Below are 20740 nucleotides of genomic sequence, written 5' to 3' on the forward strand. Positions count from 1 at the left end.
AATTTAAAAACCAATTGTTATTTACTGTGTATTATTTTCTCCTGAAATCTTGCCTAATGTTGAGTCGTGTTAATCTGTTGCTATTTCTTCTGTCGCGGTGTTTTGTTACAATTTTTGGACCTAAATATGTTATTCAAAAGTTTACCAAAAGTACAATAATGTTATGTGTGTGACTTTGATCATTCAATATATTGAGTAAGGACTCGAATCTCACTTGTTTGAAGAAATAGGTGAAGATTGAAAAGAATGGACAGTGAAAGAAATAAACTATTTAAATTATCAATAGTAAAAGAAAGATAGCAATTTATTAAGTAGATAAAGAAATAAACAAACGTTAATAAACAGAGATAACAAACAAGCTTAGTTTGTATTAAAGGTAATTTATAGGGAAGATGAAAAAATATTCAAATATATGTAAAGAAAAGGCACATGACAAACAAAATTGACATTGCTGCCAAATTAAGGGAAAACCGACAGTTTGTTACAGCAGCATCAATTTGTAAATAGAGTGGATAAGCGTTGAGAAATAAAAGAATCAAGTAAGTAAAATTGAAAACAAATTTTGACAAACATTAATGGGCGATAATAAACAGAAGGCGTGTTAGAGAATCAGTGAAACAAAATTAACAGAATATAGATGGTAGATAAAAACAGAAAGAATAAAAACCCCGTTCTGCGATGTTCAGGTACATCCACAGCAGTTGACTCAACATACTGCGAATCAAAACAATGCCGTCTACAATCACAAATTACTTCCCTGTCCCACATTGGCGCGCCCCTTTCTTTTAGCCGTCTCGACCATCGCTGGTCGAAACTGTACGAACCGTTTCCACAGGCCACCAGCAAGGTCACACCTTGTCATCATGATGACTAAACCAAGCCAACGTGGAGGTAAGAAAATAGGACACTTGCAAGGAACCAGAGCTATACAGTCCTGATCAAGAATGATCTAACAGAACTGCGGACGTAGTCAGTGACGCTCCTTCCAGGATGTTCCTCGCCTGAGCGTCAACTGAAGAGGTATCATCAGCATCATTCACCCTTGGCCTGCAAAGCTAGTGAACGACATGACAGTGGAAAAACTGCAAAAGCAATTAAAATATAAATGGATATATTTCATAAACGATAAAAAAATACAATTAATAATTAATAAATTAATTAAATATTATCAGCATACTTGAAGAGCTTATCGATTAAAACCATGCATATGTGTTTTAATATCATAGTAGAGCAGTTCTCTACGGAATCGGTCTTTTTTTCTTTAATTTTAATGTTTGTATTTTTTAATCCGGCTGAAACTTTTTTGGTGCCTTCGGTATGCTCAAAGAAGCCATTTTGCATCATTAGTTTGTCCACATAATTTTCCATACAAATTTGGCAGCTGTCCATACAAAAATGATATGTGAAAATTCAAAAATCTGTATATTTTGAAGGAATTTTTTGATCGATTTGGTGTCTTCGGCAAAGTTGTAGGTATGGATATGGACTACACTGAAAAAAAATGATACGCGGTAAAAAAAATGTTGGTAATTTTTTATTTAACTTTTTGTCACTAAAACTTGATTTGCAAAAAAACACTATTTTTAATTTTTTTTATTTTTTGATATTTTTTAGAGGACATAAAATGCCAACTTTTCAGAAATTTTCAGAATGGGCAAAAAATCTTTGACCGAGTTATGATTTTTTGAATCAATACTGATTTTTTCAAAAAATTGAAATATTGGTCGCAAAAATTTTTCAACTTCATTTTTCGATGTAAAATCGAATTTGCAATCAAAAAGTACTTTAGTGAATTTTTGATAAAGTGCACCGTTTTCAAGTTATAACCATTTATAGGTAACTTTTTTGAAAATAGTCGCAGTATTTCATTTTTTAAAATTAGTGCACATGTTTGCCCACCTTTGAAAAAATAATTTTGAAGAGCTGAAAAAATTCTCTATATTTTGCTTTCTCGGACTTTGTTGATACGACCCTTAGTTGCTGAGATATTGCCATGCAAAGGTTTAAAAACAAGAAAATTGATGTTTTCTAAGTCTCACCCAAACAACCCACCAGTTTCTAATGTCGATATCTTAGCAACTAATGGTCCGATTTACAATGTTAAAATATGAAACATTCGTGAAATTTTCCGATCTTTTCGAAAAAAATATTTTCAAAAATTTTAAATCAAGGCTAACATTTTAAAAGGACTAAAAATTCAATATTACGCCCTTTTGATATGTTAGTCTTGATTTAAAAATTTTGAAAATATTTTTTTCGAAAAGATCGGAAAATTTCACGAATGTTTCATATTTTAACATTGTAAATCGGACCATTAGTTGCTGAGATATCGACATTAGAAACTGGTGGGTTATTTTGGTGAGACTTAGAAAACATCAATTTTCTTGTTTTTAAACCTTTTCATGGCAATATCTCAGCAACTAAGGGTCGTATCAACAAAGTCTGAAGAAGCAAAATACAGAGAATTTTCTCAGCTTTTCAAAATTATTTTTTTCAAAGGTGGGCAAACATGTTCACTAATTTAAAAAAATGAAAAACTGCGACTATTTTCAAAAAAGTTACTTAAAAATGGTTATAACTTCAAAACGGTGCACTTTATCAAAAATTCACTAAAGTACTTTTTGATTGCAAATTCGATTTTACATCGAAAAATGAAGTTGAAAAATTTTTGCGAACAATATTTCGAATTTTTGAAAAATCTGTATTGATTCAAAAAATCATAACTCGGTCAAAGATTTTTTGCCCATTCTGGAAATTTCTGAAAAGTTGGCATTTGATGTCCTCTAAAACATATTAAAAAAAAAATAAATAAAAATAGTGTTTTTTACAAATCAAGTTTTAGTGACAAAAAGTTAAATAAAAAATCACCAATTTTTTTTTACCGTGTATCATTTTTTTTCAGTGTAGTCCATATCCATAACTACAACTTTGCCCAAGACACCAAATCGATCAAAAAATTCCTTCAAAAGATACAGATTTTTGAATTTTCACATATCATTATTGTATGGACAGCTGCCAAATTTGTATGGAAAATTATGTGGACAAACTAATGATGCAAAATGGCTTCTTTGAGCATACCGAAGGCACCAAAAAAGTTTCAGCCGGATTAAAAAATACAGAAAAAATCGAATGACCGAAATCTCAGAGAATTGCTCAGTAGCTATAGACATTTCATAACGCGACCACAATTCACTCACATGAGTCACCCACCACTATATATAGTACGTTCGATGAAAATTTCGCCTCCAGTTTCGAACGAGATGGCCAAGTTGATCGACGGCAAGCGGATCTCCGCCGACATCCGTGCCGAGCTGCACGAGCAGATCAAACAATGGATGGCCAAAGGGAACCGCGCGCCCCAGCTGACGGCCATCCTGATTGGCGACGATCCGGCGAGTAAAACGTACGTGGCCGTCAAGATGAAGGCTGCAGCGGAAGTGGGCATCGTCAGCAAAACGGAACGCTTCGAGGCTGACATCACCGAGGAAAAGTTGCTGGCGCGGATTGAGGCGTTGAATAGCGACGATGCCGTGGACGGCATTTTGGTGCAGGTGCCGGTGCCGAGCCACATCAACGAGCGAAACGTGTGCAACTCGGTGTCCTGCGAGAAAGACGTGGACGGGTTGAACGAACGGAACGCGGGCCGGCTGTACATGGGCACGGACACGTTGATTCCGTGCACTGCGCTGGCCGTGCAGGAGCTCATCAAGCGCAGCCAGGTTGAAACAATCGGTAAGAATGCCGTCGTCGTGGGCTGCTCGAAGCTCGCGGGCTTGCCAATTGCGATGTTGCTGCACGCCGAAGGTGCGAACGACATGTGCGCAACGGTGACAATTTGTCACAAGTTTACTCCGCCGGAGGAGTTGGCGCGGTTCTGCCGATCGGCAGATATTATCGTGACGGCGACGGGCGTGCCCGGATTGATCCGCGGGGATATGATCAAGGAGGGTGCGGCTGTGATTGATGTGGGAATCACGCGCGTTGTGGATCCGGCCACCGGGAAGGCAAAACTGGTCGGGGATGTTGACTTTGAAGGTGAGTATTTTTGAATAAGTTTATGTTTTTTGTGTTATTCTCCTTAATTTAAAATGAGGAATTTCCTAAATCAAACATGCCATTTTTATTTTTCGTTTCAGACGCCCGCAAGGTTGCAGGACACATCACGCCAGTGCCGGGCGGCGTCGGTCCGATGACGGTGGCGATGCTCATGAAGAACACCTTCATCGTGGCCAAGAACCAGGCTATCAAGAGAGCGCAAAACTGATACCGTAATAATCTAATCTAATCTAATCTAACCCTATCGCAGCCAGTCTTTCGAGGGCATCCTGGAGAATGCCTTAGGTTGATTGACGCCTAGCATCTTCTTGTCATTATCAACATTTGCAGTGCGCCATTGCATTAGAATGCATTGAAACATCACAAACGTCGAAGCGGCCAGGCCAACTGCGTAAAGTTTACCGCAAAGATGATTCGTTGAATTGGATTGAGTTTGAACACGAATGTTCAAACAACAATGCAGTTCTGAATCTACAGGGGAGGAAGAAACGTGGGGATCCCCCGCTCACGTTCCTGTTTGTTTAGGCAATTAATCGTTGGGAGCACCATGCTAAGAAGTTTTGGTGCTCCGGGACCCTCAGGGATGGGACATTGTATTTCCACAAATGCCTAGGACATTATATTCCGTGGTTATAGCGCCACAACTCGCTTCCTGTGAAAAGAAAACATATGATAATTTAAATCTAATAATGACATAGAACTGATAATCCCACTGCCCCCAAATTCTAAATTTCGTTTTCCCAGTGCAATTTATTAGAAACTTAATTATCAGCTCACCTTTTGATGCACACTCACACCTCCACTAGCAGGGAACGGACTTACCTGAAACTGCAAATGTTGCTTCATCACCACCAACTCACCACCGAGACCGAACCACGTAGCCCAGTGGTAACGCTTCCGCCTCGTAAGCGGTAGATCGGGGTTCAAATCCCGGCTCGGACCAACACAACTGGTGATCTTTTCCCTTCTGGAATCGATTGCTTAGTAAAGGGAAGGTAGTGTATCGTCACAAACTGGACCTTATCACGACACCTTAGGGAGGCGACCTATGGAATGTTAACATTAACCTTAACATGTTAACATTAAGTTGAGAATGAAACTGCCACTGAATCCGCTTTGTAAATGCCGGCCCCGATACTCTTCAAGGGTGTTCCCCTCAGGAACTGGGAAAGATTTACTTTTTACACACTAAGTTGTCATTTTCGTCGACGAAGAAACGATCATCTCGAAGGAGGCTGCCTCACATCATGTGGACAAAACTCCACACAAACCCACCACTCCAAATTCAGCCGCACAGTTCGACCTGATCACCCCAACCCCCTAACACACACACAAACGATTCGCACGCGCCGGACGAGTCCCCGGCGTAACTCGAGCAGCAACACACCAACACACGTGAATGTTTGTTTCGTCGATTCTCCGTTTCCTCTCGTTCTCATTCAGTTCTAGTGGAGCGGTGTCATCTTCACACCAAAGAAAACACTTCTCTCCCTCTCTCTCTTTTAATTCACTTTTGAATGGAACTGTCAATCTTCACACAAAACGACGACGTAAAAATACTCCAAAATCCTTCGAAAAACTAAATATTCCTTGAAACTTCACTAACTTCAGTTAGCCTGGCTATTAAACTATAAGAAGAACAACTTTTCGATCCGCAGCACGCCAAAAAAACACCGAAAATCTTCGAATTTCTAGAAGCGAAATAACGCGATGCAATCCAGATGGCTGTTACACTCTCTCTCTGCAAAACTGATACCGTAATAAAGCTAATTACACCTAGATAGTGAGCGATTGACAATGCAGTATTTGTTCAGAGGTATAGGGAAATGTTTACTCCTTCCCGCCCATAGTAAAATCGAGATTTTTTCGTTTTTCTTCATTACCAATTGCTGATCTGACCAAATGGTCGATTCTGAAGTGAAGTGAAGTGATTTTTTTTTTGGAGCATTGGTGTTGCCATGGGCGCTAAAGGGTTAAGTTTTACCTAGTAAAGTACGGTATGCTGATCGGAAGGAACGCGGTCAAGCAATTTTGCGTGTTCTTTTCGTGACCCCCCCAAGAAAAGTTGACAGTTCGGTATGAGCGCGATTGACGGTGTGCGCGCTTGAGGTTCTTTCGAGGAAAAAATAAAAAGATTAAAAATATTCAAAAGTTAAAATTAAATCGGAATTAAATAGATTCAAAATTTTTAAAAACAATTATGAACAAAATTAAGAAATCAATAATTGAAAATTTCTTTTTAAAAAAACAAAAAAATAGAAATTCTTAAATTCTGAAACTAAAAAAACTAGAATTAAAAAAAATTTAATTATGAAATAAGGAAATCAAAAAATATGTAATCATGAAATAAGGAAATCAAAAAATCAGGAAATTAGGAAACCAAGGAATTAGGAAATTTGGAAATTATGATATTAGCAAATTAGTAAAATATAGAAAATAAGAAAATTAGAAAATTATGATAAAAGGAAACAAGGAAATTAAGATATTAGGAAATTAGGAAATTAATTTGAAAGGAAATTAGGATGTTAGGAAGTTGAGAAATTTGGAAATGAGGAAATTAGGAAGTTAGGAAATTTGGAAATCAAGAAATTTTTTAAATTAGGAAACTAGGAAATTAGGAAGTAAGGAAATTTGATTAGGAAATTAGGATATAAGGAAGTGTGGAAGTTAGGAAATTGGGAAATTAGGATATCAGGAAACCAGGAAATTTGGAAATTAAGAAGTTAGGAAGTTAGGAAATTAAGAAGTTAGGAAATTAGGAAACTAGGAAATAAGGAGTTTAGGAAGTTAGGAAGTTAAGAAATTTGGAAATATGTAAATTAGGAAATTGTACAATTCTAAAACTCTAAAATTCTGTAATCCTTTAATCCTTAAATGTTTAAATTCCTAAATTCTTAAATTCTTAAATTCTTAAATTCTTAAATTCTTAAATTCTTAAATTCTTAAATTCTTAAATTCTTAAATTCTTAAATTCTTAAATTCTTAAATTCTTAAATTCTTAAATTCTTAAATTCTTAAATTCTTAAATTCTTAAATTCTTAAATTCTTAAATTCTGAAATTCTGAAATTCTGAAATTCTTAAATTCTTAAATTCTTAAATTCTTAAATTCTTAAATTCTTAAATTCTTAAATTCTTAAATTCTTAAATTCTTAAATTCTTAAATTCTTAAATTCTTAAATTCTTAAATTCTTAAATTCTTAAATTCTTAAATTCTTAAATTCTTAAATTCTTAAATTCTTAAATTCTTAAATTCTTAAATTCTTAAATTCTTAAATTCTTAAATTCTTAAATTCTTAAATTCTTAAATTCTTAAATTCTTAAATTCTTAAATTCTTAAATTCTTAAATTCTTAAATTCTTAAATTCTTAAATTCTTAAATTCTTAAATTCTTAAATTCTTAAATTCTTAAATTCTTAAATTCTTAAATTCTTAAATTCTTAAATTCTTAAATTCTTAAATTCTTAAATTCTTAAAGTCTTAAATTCCTAAATTCTTAAATTCTTAAATTCTTAAATTCCTAAATTCTTAAATTCTTAAATTCTTAAATTCTTAAATTCTTAAATTCTTAAATTCTTAAATTCTTAAATTCTTAAATTCTTAAATTCTTAAATTCTTAAATTCTTAAATTCTTAAATTCTTAAATTCTTAAATTCTTAAATTCTTAAATTCTTAAATTCTTAAATTCTTAAATTCTTAAATTCTTAAATTCTTAAATTCTTAAATTCTTAAATTCTTAAATTCTTAAATTCTTAAATTCTTAAATTCTTAAATTCTTAAATTCTTAAATTCTTAAATTCTTAAATTCTTAAATTCTTAAATTCTTAAATTCTTAAATTCTTAAATTCTTAAATTCTTAAATTCTTAAATTCTTAAATTCTTAAATTCTTAAATTCTTAAATTCTTAAATTCTTAAATTCTTAAATTCTTAAATTCTTAAATTCTTAAATTCTTAAATTCTTAAATTCTTAAATTCTTAATTTTTTTAAATTTCCAAACTCTCAATTTTTTTTTTAAATTTTTGAAGAAATAGAGTTTTTGATTGTTATAATTTCGAGGTTTTCGGAAATTTGTATTTACGAATTTCTATATTTTCAAACTTTTTGAATTCAGACTTGTACATTCGTTTTGAATTTTAACATTTTTGAGCTATTGAATTTATAAAAACTTAAATATTATAATTATTATTCAATTCTGCATTTTTTTTATTTTGAATTTCCAAATTTCTGATTTTTGTTGAAATTTTCTTTATTATTTTTTTAAAAAATGTTATTTGAAATTTCTGAAATGTTTGTTTTTGATATTTTTGAATTTGTTGTTTGGTTTCATTTCAAAATTTCAGATTATTATTGTATTTTTAGTAAAAATATAGATATTTGTATGATTATTGTCAAGTTTAATTTCACTCCGATTTACTTCATTTTGGACCCGCGAGTGTGGATCAATCGAACTGCGCAGGGGACTCATAATCCAGAGGTAGCTGTTTGGTACAAGCAATTAATAGTTGGTGACACGATGGCCGGCATCTATAAAGACAACTTCTTTTTTTTACTACATTTCGACCAAAAAACTGAATCTGCCCTTTTAATTTCAATATTCTGCTTTTTAAGATTCGGCGGGAATTTTAAATATTCTTATACCCAATAAAAATTATAACAACGTGTGTAATTATCAGTTGCATTCAAAATGGAAAATTACAATTTTTTGATTTTTTCATCAAAACATATTACAAACAAGCACCGCGCGAAGAAACGTCAAACGCAATCTTTCCGTTTCTGTTACTTTTCAGCTGCGTACCGATTAAGAAAAATCTTTTCGTGACCCTTTCCTTGACCGTTTCTTGAGCGTTTTTTTATATGGAGTTTTGCGTTCCTTCCAATCAGCATACCAGCCTTTAAAGTAAAATTCCCAAAACACGTATTTTTTAGTTTTCTAATTTTATTTATATGTTTTAGGAGACTAAAAAAGTCATCTTTTGAGTCGTAGTGGATGATGGTGGAAAATCTGGTTCCAAAGATATGTTTTTTTTCGAGTATTTTTTTTTTGAAAAATGTCGAAAAGAGAGTCAAATTTTTTTTAGATGAACCAAATTTGCAATTGAAGGTACATTACCGAATTTTGAATAAAGTGTCTTTTAGGTTATAAGTTAAGTCACTTTTAGGTTATAATTTTCGTAAATATTAGCATTTTTCATTTTTTTAAATTTAGAGTAAATTTTCAAAACATCCTATGAGTCATGGGTTTTCTATGCAGATAGGATGTTTAGTAATTTTATTTATAAATTATGTAAAGGAAAGCCAAAGGCCATTTTTTTAAAGCTGGGAAAATTTCTTACAATTTTCTCTCTGAGACTTTATTTTAATTATTTTATTGATATTTCGGATCAATTTCACAAAAACATTTTTTTAACTTTGAAAATCAAATCAGTAGTTTCAGGGATATCATCACTCGACTCCTTTCAATTGACTCGAACTCTTTGTGAGGCTGTTCCTCTGAAACTAATCGTCCGATTTTAAAAGTATCAGAACGAAAATTATAAGAATTTTTCTCAACATTTCACACGATTTTTTCAGGGTTGGCTTTTGTATGTATGTATGTATGTATGATCCCCATACCCGCAGGCAACTTGGTCCCGAAACACATGTGAGCGCTAGGTGAACAATTCGATCATCTTTTACTCCGTAATCTGTACACCCACGTGCATAAGTTTTTTTGCACGAATTTTAGTGCTACAAATACCGGCGCATAAAATAAAATAGTTTCCTTTTTCCCTCCCCAAGCGCCAGACATTTGTAGCGGGTGTAGGGACACTTTGCATAGACGCCCTTGTTCCCATCACGTCACTGAGGGTATGGAGCGACGAGAAATTAATAAGCATGCCCCCTCAGTCAAACCTTCATTAGAGAGATTTTTTCACGGTTGACTTTTCTTCATAAAGTATTAAACAACGAAAAATGCTAAAATTCCCGAAAATTATAGATACAGAATTTCATACATTTACATACCTTTTGTGATAACTTGTCAAAAGCCTGCCAAATGCATCTTTTCTGTGTACCCTACTATTTTTAGGCCTTTATTTGGACATTCTTTTGCTATTTCATTAATATAAGTAGAACTTTTAAAACAAAAAACTGCATTTCGAGACTATTTTTTTCAGAGCAGCAAAACGCTGCTTCCAAATTGCCTGTTCCATAATTGTGGGATGTTATTGTGCCTATTGGTTTCAGAATGTGAAGTCATTATTTTTAAAAAAAATATGTACCCCTGGAGCGATAAAAAAGATTATTTACATCGTAAGAAAAAAGTGTTCCGAATTTGTGGATTTAAAGGGTCAAAGTTTTTCTTCAAAAACTTGATACAAAACGTTAAAATTTGCAGTTGTTCGATACAGCATTTGAAAGCTCGCAAAAACAGCATTCAAATGAAGGTAAAAGCGAATCATTATGTTCAATTATCGATTTTCTATGATTTTTTTAGCATTGGCCGATCTGTAAACTGTTCCGAATATGAGGGATGACTGTACTATTCATATATCTAGAGTTTTTCGAAAAGGACCTATAAGCTATTGTCTTTCATATGTTTATAGAACCTATAATAAAAAAGGCATTGTTCTTTCGTTCTACTCCGAAGGAAACCCGCGTCCGTCTTTCATAACTTTACCAATTGCACTTTATTCCTGAAAAAATAAGTCAAAACTCGAACCTGACTTGGTTTCTCCCCCTCTTCAATAATTCCCTAACTCTTAGTTTGTTTCACTCGCGCCGAAGGCATCCTTAGTCCCGAACAGTTAGAATACGTTAGAATAATCATTTCGCAACAATAGACTTGTGTGACTGTGTGTTTTTCAATAAATAGTTAAAAGATTCAATTAGTGTAGAAGAAACGGCGCGACACAGATAAAGCTTTGTATTCGTATAATATATATTTTTTTAATATTTAAAAAGACTTTAACAGTGGTGTATGTAACATGTGTGTGTTTTGTGCTAGGTTTTGTCTCACAACCTATTTTGTAGAAAGTGGAGATTTGTTTGATGCGCTCCTCTTTTTTGTATCATCAGTAATACGACTTATTAAGCTCATACTTACAGAACGCACTTGTAACACAATAGATTTTCGAAAGGCATGGACATGGACGACACAATTGTGTGGCAAAAATTTGGTCATAAATTTTAGTGACTTTAAGCGAGTTTTTTTTTTGTAAACTTACAGGCTGTAACCATGACCGTTTTGTAGAAATTCGGATTTGACCCCACCCCTCACAATTCTGGCTGGGTTGGCTAAGGTTGGCATTCTGTGATACTAATTCGAGTAATTTACCTTGGCGTATGGTAACGACGTTTCTGATTTGTTCGATTGTTTCTTTTTTTGGTTTCCTGGTGTTATTCACCCCCTGGTTCCTAAATGCTCGCTCTCGTACGCGACTGTCTCAAGCTGTCCGATCTATCAGTTCAAGGGGAACGGCCATTTTAACCTAAAAAGTTGTCCAAAGGCATAATTAGTCTCCAGAAAATCAACGTAAAGCGCAAGTCACACTTTTGTGGAGACATGATTTGTTAGAACACGATTTAGCAGATGTTGTTCAAAACTGGCAAAAATGTGAGTCAACTTTCGATGGTGAACACCACACTCAATCAACACAGCAAAACGAAACGAAACGCATGCAACACTCTCTGGGGCCAGCAGCAGTGGTGCAGGAACTTACTTGAGAATTGTGTATATTTTGTTTGGTTTTCTTCAATGAAGCGCTTAAAAACTTAAACTCAAAACTCGGGGGCTTCAATATGGCTTTGCTTGCTAGCTTGCGGGGGTGGATTGATTTACTCGTTAAGAACGGGTAATGATGCGCTTTTTTTTGGGGGGTAATTTTTTTTCGTGTGTGTGGTTTTCAATAAAAAAGGGGGCGAAAATAAATCGGAAACGGAAGAAAATTAACCAGTTTGGAAAAGAAAGATAAAAATTATTAAGGAAAAAATGCACTTACAGTTGCATCGACAGGATCTTCGGATTCGGGCAGGCTTGTGGTGCTCGCACGTGGCACGGTTTGTGGCACTGGATGAGGCAGTCACGGCACTCGTAACCCTGCTTGCCGGGGCGACGCAGGATGCTACGGTGGCACACGTGGCACAGGATGCCGCTGGAAGGGAAGGGAGAATACATTATCAACTTCTAAGATCCAGTACAGAACCACTCACCCCCTGATGTGTTTCGCAATGAAGGTGTGATCGTTGTACACGTGCAGCTTGGTGCCCTTGCGCTTCCACGACTTTTGCCTCACGGCGACCTCGATCGGGACCAGGTAGTGTCGCACTACGTTGTTCTCCGTCGTCTCCAGCAGCAGCGTAGACTCTTCGTGGACGTAGGTGCGGCCGCTGGCGTTCGAAATGCCCGAAACGGCCGACGATTCAGAGATGGAAGATTTCCGCGAGAGATTCTTTATGTTGGGGAAGATGTTGGAACCTGTGGGATAGAGCAGAAAAGAGGAAGGTTATTAAAAGGTTTTCAAGTGCCAGCCACAATTTCAGCTAAGGAACTCGCGGGAAAAGCTCGAAGCTGCCTTACGCTGGTCCATCGACGAGCCACGACTCAGCGTGGACGACGCGCTGTGAATCTGGCCCGGGTAGGTCGGTCCACCGTACTCGGGGCAGTCCATCGATTTGGACTTCTTCGAGAGGGTCAGCTTGTTGCGCAGCGTGCCGAAGATGTTGCGCGGTTTCTTCTCCAGCTTGCTGACGCTTTCCGGGGCGCTGGCGCTAAGTTGGCCGGTGTAGCTTTGCTGCGAAGCGGACGAGAGCGCCGGGGAAACGGGCGTCGATTCGGACTGCTGCCGGGTGCCATTCAAGCCGTAGTCGGACACCGAAGGGGGCTTCAGGAAGGAGTTGTTCTGCGCGGGAGGGCGAGAGAGAGAGAAAGAGAAAGGTTCCACGCGCGGGATCCCCGGGAGGAAACCACAGAAGGAGGGAGATGTATTAGCACAGGGCAGGAACACATGCTATGTATAATGTGTGAACAGAAGTACGAAAAAGTACTGAAGGGCATGAAGGGCATAAATATGACTGAGCTTAGCTAAGCTTATTTGGAAGACTTTGAAGACCTGGTACAAGCATGTTAACTATGTTTAGGAGGTCATTTTGAGCATTTGTCTGTATGGTCGTCTTGCTCAACCGTCCCCCTAAAAGGCTCATGATTAGAGCTTTTCAGAAAAAAATATATACACGGAAAAAATCTAATTTTTTTTTAAATATTCACTACTAACAAGTTGAAATCCCTTAATTAATCTAAGGTTTAAGAGAACTGTAACTACAAAAGCCGACTCGATCTCAACCAGGTACCCAATACCGAAAAGGACCTAAGGGACCATCCATAAACCACGTGGACACTCTCGACTCGCCCCCCCCCTTTAAGTGTCCACGTGGTTTATGGATGGTCCCTAATAAACATAATTTTATGAGAAGAAAAGTCGAATTCCCAAAATAAGTATAAGGCATCAGGGGTGACATAAGGTTTGGGGGGTGAGATTGGGTCATACAAAAATGCTGAAATTTGTATGATCCAATCTCACTTCCCAGACCCAATGTCCCCTTTGTTGACGGTACCAAATTTTGGAAAAATGAGATTTAAAAAAAAAACAATCTTAAAAAGTAGTGAAACAAAAATAAGGAGATGCAAAATTAAATATGCACAGAAAATGACTTTACGAATTGTTTTTATCGAGGTTTTTAAGCGAAGATGGTGTTCGAATGGTGAACGCCCGAAATGTCAAAATCACGCAGTGGTACCAACATTACGGAACAAGTGTGCCTTGGCATGACAGCCACATTTTTTTTTATTGTTGGTACTATTGCGCGATTTTGACATTTCGGGCGTTCACCATTCGAACGCCATCTTCGCTTAAAAACCTGGATAAATTGCTCCGTTTTTATGTTATCCAGGTTTTTAAGCGAAGATGGCGTTCGAATATTGAACGTCCGATATGTCAAAATCGCGCAGTAGCACCAACATTAGACAAAAAATGTGGCTGTCATGTCATGGCACACTTTTTCGCAATGTTGGTACCACTGCGCGATTTTGACATTTCGGGCGTTCACCATTCGAACGCCATTTTCGCTTAAAAAGCTGGATAGACATTTAAAGGTGTTTTTTTCTTTCGAAAAATATTCAGATCATTTAAATTTCAAAATACTTCATGAAGGGCAAGCATCTCTCGCAAAAATATTTTCAAAGAGCTGAGAAAATTACCTGAAATTTTATTTTTTGTCATTGATCGCAAAATTCAGCGAAAATTTTATTTTCCGAAAAAAAAGCTGAAGTTTTGGAGCGTTGGTGTCTTCAGAAAAGTTGTTCCAAGAAGGAAGGGGTAATTTTGGATTTATTGAAAGTTAGGGTGGTTCATGATTAGAGGGTTTTATAAAAAAAAGATTTTTTCGACACTTTGGCTCAATTCTGAGAGATTCAGATTCAGCGAGCAAAATTACATGGAAAAACATATAGTTGGCAATGTTTGGAAATTCTTTACGGTGACCAAACAACTTTCTCTGGAAAATAAGACATTTTTAATGTAGATATCTCGAGTTTAAAAAAAACCCCGATTTTTTTAGGGGCTGTAGAGCCAGATCTTCCTTTCTAATTAAACCTGGGGTACGAAATTACGAAATTTTAGTGAATTACTCATATAGACTTCTGAAAAACCCAAAATAAATTTTGAATTAATCAAAACGGCAATGGAAGGGGTTTTTGGGGTATTATTTATTTTTTTAAAAATGGAATATTTTATCAAAATTCGGAATGAAACTTTAATAGCCCTGATGCGTCATCAAAAACGATACAAATCAGCTTTGCGTGAACGAAAACTAAACGCGCAAAAAGGCGCGATTGCGCCAACGCCACCACAAATTCGGACGCACGTGGCTGCACCAGATAAGCGCACGTGGTACGTGCCTGAACCATAATTGGACAGACTCAAGGTGAAGTTAAACCGCACAGTTTCCGGAAAATTGTAAATGATGATGGTGTGACCTCTTTTTATCAAGCTAGAGCATTGACTGACTAATTTCAGGTTCGTTTTGATGAATGGCACGTTTGATACAGAACATGATTCATAAGTGTTACGAAGCATTAGAAGTGCGAATCTGAGATTTCTGGAAAGTTTGCTTGTGTTTTGGTTTAAGCCCTCGTCACCGGATACCCACCAGCCGGTTCGTGTTGGCCGCTTGGAAGCGCTGGTTGCGATCGGCAAAGCTGACGCTGCTGGAGAGGCCACTCTTGGCTGGGGAAGTCGGTGCCGATGCGATCTGGAGTTGCTTTCCGCTGGCGCCAATTCCTTGGGCGGTCGGGTGTCCTGCCAGGGTGGATTTCGGAGTGCTTGTGCTTAACGCGTCCTCACCGGCTGTGGATTAGATTGAAATTGGGGTAAGATAAGGACGATGAAGTTGAATGCATTGTTTTGTTGGAAGCACATTTCTAAAAGCCAGGAGGAAGTATTTCGAGCAAACTGTTTGTGTCAGCCGTTTTCAAACATTCGTCAAGCAACGACAAACGAAAAACATGAGTTTTAGTTAATTCCCTGTTAAAGTTGTTGATGGTTGTTATGAGTTAATTCTAAGTAAATGAAGATTACATAGTCAGTAGTTAAGCTAATTATTTTTTATTGAATCATGAATGCTGTTGCCAGCTTTACTAAGAAAGCACTTGGACGGTTGGACACAGATGCCGAAGGCGTTCCTAACGAAAGTCGGCTTGCAGGTGCATCCCATCTTGCACCCCGGTATCCGCACCTTCGAACCAATCCGCTGGGAGGCACACGATGGTTGAATGATGGGACCACAAAACCGGAACACCTCATTGATGCCACAGAAATCACTGGGAACTGCAAAACGCGTTGCAAACATAGATAAAGAGATGAGTCATTTGAGCAAATTCTCAAATTTTAAAGCAAAATTACCGCTCAACACCAGGCTGGAGCTGAGGAAAAACGTGACGGCTAGCACGGTGGTTAGAGAAGACATGGTTGCTTCAAAGGTGCACTCGCGGGCATTTTATTGGTCACAGATTGGTGGTTCTAATCAGCGAAGTTGGTTTGTTTTGGGGAAACCGAGCAGAGCCGGAACTTGGGGCCGGCTCACGTGCCACCACCAACTTTTGCCAATTCGGCGTCATTTGTGCCGGTACATGACCGATTTCATAATAATTTCAAACATTCTGCGCACATCTGAAGAACTGCGCAGCTTTGGTTTGAGGGGAGGGCATCAGTAACGGAAAGAACTCGAAGGTGGAAGTAATGTAAAGGTTTGTGGTGATTTAGTGTTTTTTGAAGTTTGAAAAGGTTCGTTCACCTGCTATGCAGTTCGTTAGGGAATGATTGTTTTGAAGTTTGACAATTTATATTTTGAGATCCTGTTGTGAAGAATTATATCGTTACATTGGAAAAAAATACCGTAAATTTGTAGAACGCGAAACTGTTTCTGGCTACTGAATATTTGACAATTCGATGCCAACATTTCAAAAAGCATCATGTACACACCATCCTTTTTGAGAAAAACGCATTTGAATGTTGAGCATCCATTTTCAATTCCCATTTTAATATAAAAGCAAAATAAGATGTTCTAATCAGAGCTGAAAATGTCAGGGGTCCTGACGCGAATATCAGCGACGCATACACGATTTTTTCAGATCCATTCACTGAACCGCAAAACCGTGACATAAACAAACCCGACTCAGTCGTGAGTGCCCTAGCTCACTGAGCAGCTGCAATGCGAGGCAGTAGTCAACCAACGCTCATTCGACGTTGCACGCACACACATAAAGAAAAAAGTTTTTACACAAAAAGTTGGTATTTATGCGTGGAAATGTAATTTTGAATATAAGTTATGGTTGTTTTAAGTGTTTTGCACAGTCTAGAACCATTCAATTGTTTAAAAATAGTCAAAATAATGTTTAGAGAGGATTTTACGAGTCAGTCATATGACACGAATTGAGTGAGTGTAGCTCATTTTTTCACGTCTCTCATTCTCCAGCAGCCGACCGGCACGAGTCAGGCGGCAGTGGTTGAACGGACACAGTAAGCTTACAGTCACATGCTAGCAGTGAACTGATATTTTGGTTTGCTTCATGTGTACGCTGGGTAGGAAACATTTTGCAGGCCTGGTTCTAATGATAACAAACGATAAAAACATTGCTTTTATTAATACTTGATCGTCCAAACTCAATAAAACATTATTCCGTAATTTTATTTGAGAAAAACAAACATAACTTCTTTTGAAATCACCAACGTCTATATCACCCTGCTGTCATTGAGGGGGACGCTTTGTTATGATTCGTTTTTCTTCGCCGAATGTACATGGCGCTTTTTTCATGATGCTTTTTTTTCGTCACGAGGTTCATGTAGTCTTATATTTGACAGGTTGACAGGACTATAAAAACAGGCACTGCTGATGGCAGAGATTTTGTTTATGTTACTTTATTTAAAATGATGATTAAACAGATTTTATTGAAGTTACTTTTGCTCATTTTTGGTGGAGAGGTAGCTTATTAGGAGTACTTTCAGAATATGCAATAACCTAGAAAGTGTCAACATGTACATGATGCCTTTTGAAATGTTACCGCCGAATTTTGGACTTTTGACGAATGCAACAATAGGGACGTGGCGTTACATCGTGCTGCCACCTGGTTTTTTTAAGTGCAAGAGTGAAAAAGTGCTGAGTCATCGTCTAAAAATAGACGGCGTCCTATCTCGCCCAGCAAAATGAAGTCGATAAAGTAGTCGGTTTCGATGAGAAAAAGTGGAAAACGTGGTCTAAAAATAGCGACGCCATCCCCCTATTCCCCCCGAAAGCAGCACGATTCGAAAAAAAAGTTGTCCGATCGCGCCCAAAATTCGACTGGGGAAATATTTAGACTTGGTTTTTTTTTTCGGGACCAGTGGTGTAGGGGTAAGCGTGGTTGCCTCTCACCCAGTCGGCCTGGGTTCGATCCCAGAAGGTCCCGGGGCATTTTTTGAAACGAGATTTGTCTGATCACGCCTTCCGTGGGACGGGGAAGGAAATGTCGGCTTTGGTCTAGAGGTTAGGTCGTTAGCTCAGTTTAGGTGTAGGAGTCGTCTCCCTGGGTCCTGTCTCGGTGGAGTCGTTGGTAGGCAGTTGGACTCACAATCCAAAGGTCTTCAGTTTGAATCCCGGAGTGACTGGAAACTTAGGTATAAAAAGAAGTTTGCAATTGCCTCAACAATTCAAGCATTCGGACACCTAGCTTTGAGTAGGAATCTCGAACGCCAAGCAATGCTGTAGAGCGAACTTTTTTTTGTTTGACCATTAGGGTGACTCACGGTTAAAAAAACTGAAATTTTCGTCGATTATCCAGCAAAAATAAAACATAATTTTCAAAAAATCATAATTTTGCGTCATTTCGACTGATTTCTTGTCGGAGTCTTGTCGCAAAAAGAACGATACACGCCTGTGGATTCATCGCTGAAACCGCAAGGTTTAAGAGGGCACAGTATAAAGTGTTATTGTCGATTCCGTTTTTGAACGAGCCTTCCACAAGAACCGTTAAATTACTAAAACGGAAAAAAATCATCTCTAGAGTTTTTTTTAAATGTCCTATAAGCTATTGTGTTTCATATGTTTATAGGACGATTTGGTTCAAAATTGGAGTGGGGATTGTTTAGCCGAAATAATTGGATCCGTATTTTTTTGTTTGGACATTAGGGACAAAAGGAAAATTGCCAAAATCGTCAAAAAACGAACTTTTCACATTAAAACTGCGATAACTCAAAAATTTCAGCAAATACCTATACATGTTTGGGTATCAAAAGTTGCATATAGAGCTAGCTGAAATTTTCGAGTTATCGCAGTTTTAGTGAAAAAAGTTGATTTTTTCCATTTTTAAACATTTTTCAGTTTTTGCGCGCAGCGCGTCGAAAACTCCAAATTTTATTTTCAAAAAATCATATCTCGGGATCCTGTGAATCCGTTAACAATATTTTCAGATATGGGCTCATTGGTCTAGCCACCGTCAAAATGGCATTTGAAGTTTTCATAATCATTTTTCAATCGTTTGGGTAGATTTTTGAAACTCCAAATTATGTTTTCTTGGAAGTCAAACTTATCATCTTTCATAGGCGCTCAAGACAGCTAGAATCGATTAAAATGGAGCCCTTATAAAAATGTCCAAATCCAAATCGAAGGACTATTATTTTTTTTATTTTCATATGGAACTGCTGTTTTAAAAAGTGATTCAAAATTGCTTATTATAGAGCACAACTCCAACCAAATCAACATTTATCATATCTATCAAATCTTTATACCAAAGATTTACCAAATATATTTATAAAGTATTTTTTTTAAGAAAACTATAAAAAATCTCAAAAATAGATCAGAAAATTTTAAAAATTAGTTTTTTTTTCTCATTTTTTATGAAACAAGTTCGGTGATATTATGGGGATATGAAGACATTGTTATGAATTGGATCAATTTCAATTAACAAATATTAGAGTCACCACACACAAGAAAGTAGAGAGCAGTAGTTCGTGTTAGATCGGTTAGTGCAAAAAGCTGTGCTTTCTTAGAATTATCTTTACTCACATATCGCATCAAATTTATGGCGTCGTTCAATTGATAATGGTTTAAAAATGAAACGACTGTTCTTACTCAGGCAACGATAGGAGCTGATATGTATTTGTATTTATTGGTTGTACAATCGATCGAAAGATGTTTAACTGTTGTACAGTATACTAGGTATAATTAATTTTAAACAAACGCGTCTAGAAAAATATACAGCTCAGGACTATTTAAAATTTAATTTATATAAAATCAGATGATTCATCAACGTGACGTGATCTCAAAAAAAAAACAGATTCAAATCGTTGCTTATGCTTTTTTCAACGAATGAATTAAAAAAGAAGAAAAAAAAAGCTCTTTAAAAATTCGCCAGAAAGTCTTTTAAAAGCTCCACCCACTTTTCGGCGAATCTTCAAAGACTTAGTTCGATGCATTTACCCTTTCGGTTATCGTTATCGTATCAGATGAGGAAGAAAACAAAAATTTGCAAATAAACCAATAAACAAATACCTCCCAATTATTCCGATTTTACCAATTTCCAATCGAAAATTCTTATTTAATTTTGTTCCATTCTGCTAGTTACACAAAATTAAAATAAAAAAAAAACAAAAACCCGCGAATCAATCGTCATTCTTCCTATCCTTCCTATATTTGATTAAGCTACAACAATGTTAACAATTCATGTCATGTTTTTTTTTTAGTATTCTGAAACAATAACAAAGAGAGCAGAAGAAAAGAAGATATGAGGATTATGTGAGAAAATATAATTTCTGAGCAAACCGCGTGAGGGGAAACTATATGAGATGCTACCAGCGAATGCATTCCTCTCAGAGGGCGGGTCTATGCATGGTTAGATTTAAATTGTTCGGAGTTTGAACTAATTGGTTTAAAAATTATCTTAAAAAGACTAAACTCCCGTGGTTAGAGCAGTCGTTAAAATCCAACATCCTCTTTTACTTCCTTTAAAGTCTAAAAAGCTTTAGCTTGGCATACGAAGAAGTCACGTGCTTATCATCAAAGGAGAGTATCTCACCGGAACAAGTGTTCTAATGCAGTAAATGAGGATGTTTAGCAAATGTCCTGCATTATTTGCCGTTTTTGAAACCCAAACAAACAAACAAGGTTATATCCGGCA

The 20740-nt window shown here is 36.6% G+C and overlaps 3 protein-coding genes across 13 annotated transcripts in view; 1 reads left to right on the forward strand and 2 right to left on the reverse strand.

Annotated features, from left to right (window-relative positions):
- Positions 1-3231: 3231 nt before the first annotated feature.
- On the forward strand, positions 3232-6058 carry LOC6036729 (bifunctional methylenetetrahydrofolate dehydrogenase/cyclohydrolase, mitochondrial). Of its 2 annotated transcripts, none has more exons than XM_038257520.1 (3): positions 3232-4035; positions 4137-4260; positions 5806-6058. In XM_038257520.1, the coding sequence occupies exons 1-3, from the start codon at positions 3261-3263 to the stop codon at positions 5807-5809; spliced, it is 903 nt and encodes a 300-aa protein (XP_038113448.1). In that variant the 5' UTR covers positions 3232-3260; the 3' UTR covers positions 5810-6058. The 2 variants fall into 2 exon arrangements, with proteins under 2 accessions (XP_038113448.1, XP_001846733.2); XM_001846681.2 differs by having other exon boundaries at positions 4137-4254; positions 5800-6058.
- A 4640-nt stretch (positions 6059-10698) lies between these two features.
- Positions 10699-20740, reverse strand: part of LOC6036728 — a 36255-nt gene continuing 26213 nt past the window's right edge. For 9 of the 10 annotated variants that reach the window (XM_038250097.1, XM_038250095.1, XM_038250101.1 and 6 more), the window contains 5 exons: positions 15241-15437; positions 12614-12935; positions 12247-12511; positions 12036-12188; positions 10699-11525 (listed from right to left, as the gene is read on the reverse strand). In XM_038250097.1, coding sequence (XP_038106025.1) covers positions 11498-11525; positions 12036-12188; positions 12247-12511; positions 12614-12935; positions 15241-15437 — 965 coding nt within the window. In that variant the 3' untranslated portion in view covers positions 10699-11497. Of the gene's footprint in view, positions 11526-11756; positions 11900-12035; positions 12189-12246; positions 12512-12613; positions 12936-15240; positions 15438-20740 lie in introns of all 10 variants that reach the window. The other variant, XR_005276921.1, reaches the window with a different exon arrangement.
- Positions 15448-16641, reverse strand: LOC119765903 (chymotrypsin inhibitor-like). Its single transcript, XM_038250103.1, has 2 exons — positions 15993-16641; positions 15448-15917 (listed from the first exon to the last, which is right to left on the reverse strand). Exons 1-2 carry the CDS (start codon positions 16054-16056, stop codon positions 15685-15687), a joined length of 297 nt encoding a protein of 98 aa, XP_038106031.1. The 5' UTR covers positions 16057-16641; the 3' UTR covers positions 15448-15684.

This window comes from Culex quinquefasciatus, chromosome 2 (assembly GCF_015732765.1).
Source record: "Culex quinquefasciatus strain JHB chromosome 2, VPISU_Cqui_1.0_pri_paternal, whole genome shotgun sequence".
Taxonomy (NCBI): domain Eukaryota; kingdom Metazoa; phylum Arthropoda; class Insecta; order Diptera; family Culicidae; genus Culex; species Culex quinquefasciatus.